We start from the raw sequence: 2,872 nt of genomic DNA, 5'->3' as shown, positions 1-2,872 counted from the left end.
CTAATCCCTATCTAGCCCTCTAGCAGATCTCTGTCCATATGTCTTCAAGCTGCAAAATGAGACGAAGATGGAGGCGACTATTCTTATAAATCCGAGGTCACCTGATTTTGGCGGCCAATGGCTTTTTCCAATTTTTCAATGCCTACGTTGTCGTAGTTCCTGTCCCACCTCCCCTGCACAGTTATTGGTTCCAATAAAGTCCCAGGGAAAGTGGGAGGGGATACGAATCTTTACTGCGTTGGCTGCGTGGTATTTGATTGGAATCGAATACCTCAAACAGCCTGATATTCGATCGAATACCAATTCGATCGAACGCCGTTCGCTTAACTCTAGTAATGAGTGGTTTGAAACTACAGCTTTTTCACGGATTTTATCAACATTAGGACATGAAAGTGAAAAAGTATGTCGTTCTGTAGGCCTCTACATGCACAGCCCATTGATTTCCATAAAAACTATTTTAGACTAAATCCGCTTGGGTCAGGTCATTATGTGATATCCACTGCTGACCTGGCTGCTTTTCACTGCAGCTTTCAGCAGTGATTCTAGGGTGAATGGCCCAGCTTATGACACAAACCCACAGCAATAACTGACATAATTTGTGTTCAAAAGCTGCAGCTCAAGCCACTTTGCACTGTAGGTTTTTTTTAGGCTTTGTATGAATGGGATTTGTTTAAGAGGCCCTTTTATCACCACCTCTACCAGAGTTATTTGCATCCTTCAATAGGCGCTGCCACCTGGTGTAGCAGCAGCTATTCATTGGATTCATTTGATGAAAAGGGTTAGAGCTGATGGCGATGCTGAAAGGTCCTTTTTAAATCCCATCCATGACACTGCTACTGTAATTTCAAGTGGATTAACCACCAGTGATTTCGCAGTGGCTAACCCACTGCAAGTACGCATTGAGTCCATTTGTCCTGTGGTGGCACTGCAGGAAAATTGAACGCTTGGTGACAGGATATATTAATCTTTTATTTTACAATATTCTGCATTAATACTGTCAATTGTTTTGTTTCCTACAGTTTTGGAGACCTTGATACAATGTTCAAACACAGAAAAAAGAGCCTACTATTTATGTCCATAGTGATGATTTTAACTTTTAAGTTTGGGGTTCTGAAGATCAAATTGATGATGAATCTATCTGTGAAAGCCAAAGTTGAGCATACTCAATGTACTGGTAAACTTAGTATGGATACAATCACTGCTCTGGAGGATAACCGGACTTTCATCCTATCTCCATACTATGACAACAGGGACGGTAAGCCGATGGTGCGGATTCTCAGTATTATCCACTATGAAGAGGTGAAGGAGCTATACTGTTATTTCTGTTGCTCTGAAAACAACAGTGTAGCCACTACAAGGGCACTCCTAGACATGCACAGCGATCGCTTTGGCTTTCCCTATGTCACAACAGACCTTTTATGTAAGGAGCCGCAAGACTGCAATGCAAAGTATATATCTGTCCACCCATATACTTCAGGAAAAATAGCACAAATGCCCTTATTCCAAATACAAAACCGAAATGTGAAGCCATTTTCTGCAAATTTTACGATCTGTATTTCTACCATGTTTGGAAATTTCAACAATGTCTTACAATTCATTCAGTCCATGGAGATGTACCAGATCTTGGGGGCACAAAGGGTCATGGTTTACCTGAACAGTTGCAGCCCTCAAATGCAAAAAGCTATGCAATATTATATTGCAAGAGGAATCCTAGAGGTGGTAGATTGGCCAATTCACCATTATCTCAGGGCTGCCAAAGCATGGCACTATTCGATGGAGCCCAAAGAAATAGGTTATTACGGGCAGTTGGCAACACTCAATGACTGCATTTATAGGAATATGTACAGGTCTAAGTTTGTGCTACTCAATGACATTGATGAGATCATTTTGCCATTCTCACACAAGTCTTGGGACACCATGATTGAAAGCCTCCAAAGACAAAGGCCAGATGTTGGCGTTTTCCTCTTTGAAAACAATGTTTTTCCTCATACTGTGCCTGTTGATGAAAACTTTTCTGATATTTCATCTTGGAAAGACATCCCAGGATATAACATACTCCAATATGTCCATCGGGAACCAAACAAACCGCCAGGTAACAGTAATCGAAAACTGATAGTGAACCCCAGGAGGGTCATCCAAACATCTGTGCACAACATTACAAAAGCTTATGGAGGTGCAATGAAAGTCCCACAGGGGACAGCCATGCTCTACCACTGCAGACGACCTGAGAAAAACCTACCCAGTACTTCATTAATAGAGGACAAGACTATATGGAAATATAGCGCCCCTCTTATCAGAAAAGTTAATAAAGTTCTGGACGAAATATTTCCAGTGATGAAGTGATCCACACATGGGCTGGAGTCTGTAGATGGTGGACAAGACTGACACTGGATCTGAAAACTGAAGACCAAAGAAAAGTCCCTTGCTTTAAGAGACTCATTTCTGTGAACAAATGATAATGGACTCTGAATGGTAGACTCTAATGGTAGACTCTTGATAGCTGTTTTATTGTGTTGTATAATTTGTGACTTCTTAACTAGTGTTTATTTTATGTTGGGTTTTTTGTTTTTTTTATTTCTTCTTTGCGCAAATTAAAGGAATTGTCCCATCTGAACAACCTCTTCTGATAAGGGATATTCACCTGTAGTAGTAATGTTGATGCTGTTTGCCACATTGAATCAACTATGTGTATTTAAATGTAAGACAGATTTTTTTTTGGTCACAGTTTTAAGGCCTCATGTTTATGGTCAGTAAAAGCGGCAGGGATTATACATGTATTGGAATCTCTGTGTCATCCATGGCTTTCATTGAGCCACATATTAAAATGAATGGACTAAGCCACAGCTACAGATATTTCTAGGACCTGCTCCAT

At 40.6% G+C, this 2,872-nt stretch overlaps 1 protein-coding gene across 1 annotated transcript; it reads left to right on the top strand.

Annotated features, from left to right (window-relative positions):
- The first annotated feature begins 1,128 nt into the window (after positions 1 to 1,128).
- On the top strand, positions 1,129 to 2,343 carry LOC142185449 (beta-1,4-galactosyltransferase galt-1-like). Its single transcript, XM_075260879.1, has one exon. The coding sequence runs from the start codon at positions 1,129 to 1,131 to the stop codon at positions 2,341 to 2,343; it is 1,215 nt and encodes a 404-aa protein (XP_075116980.1).
- The last annotated feature ends 529 nt before the right edge of the window (positions 2,344 to 2,872 follow it).

Source organism: Leptodactylus fuscus, chromosome 11, assembly GCF_031893055.1.
Source record: "Leptodactylus fuscus isolate aLepFus1 chromosome 11, aLepFus1.hap2, whole genome shotgun sequence".
NCBI classification, from domain to species: domain Eukaryota; kingdom Metazoa; phylum Chordata; class Amphibia; order Anura; family Leptodactylidae; genus Leptodactylus; species Leptodactylus fuscus.
The sequence above is the reverse complement of the archived record's forward strand: the minus strand, read 5'-3'. Positions and strand labels throughout refer to the sequence as shown.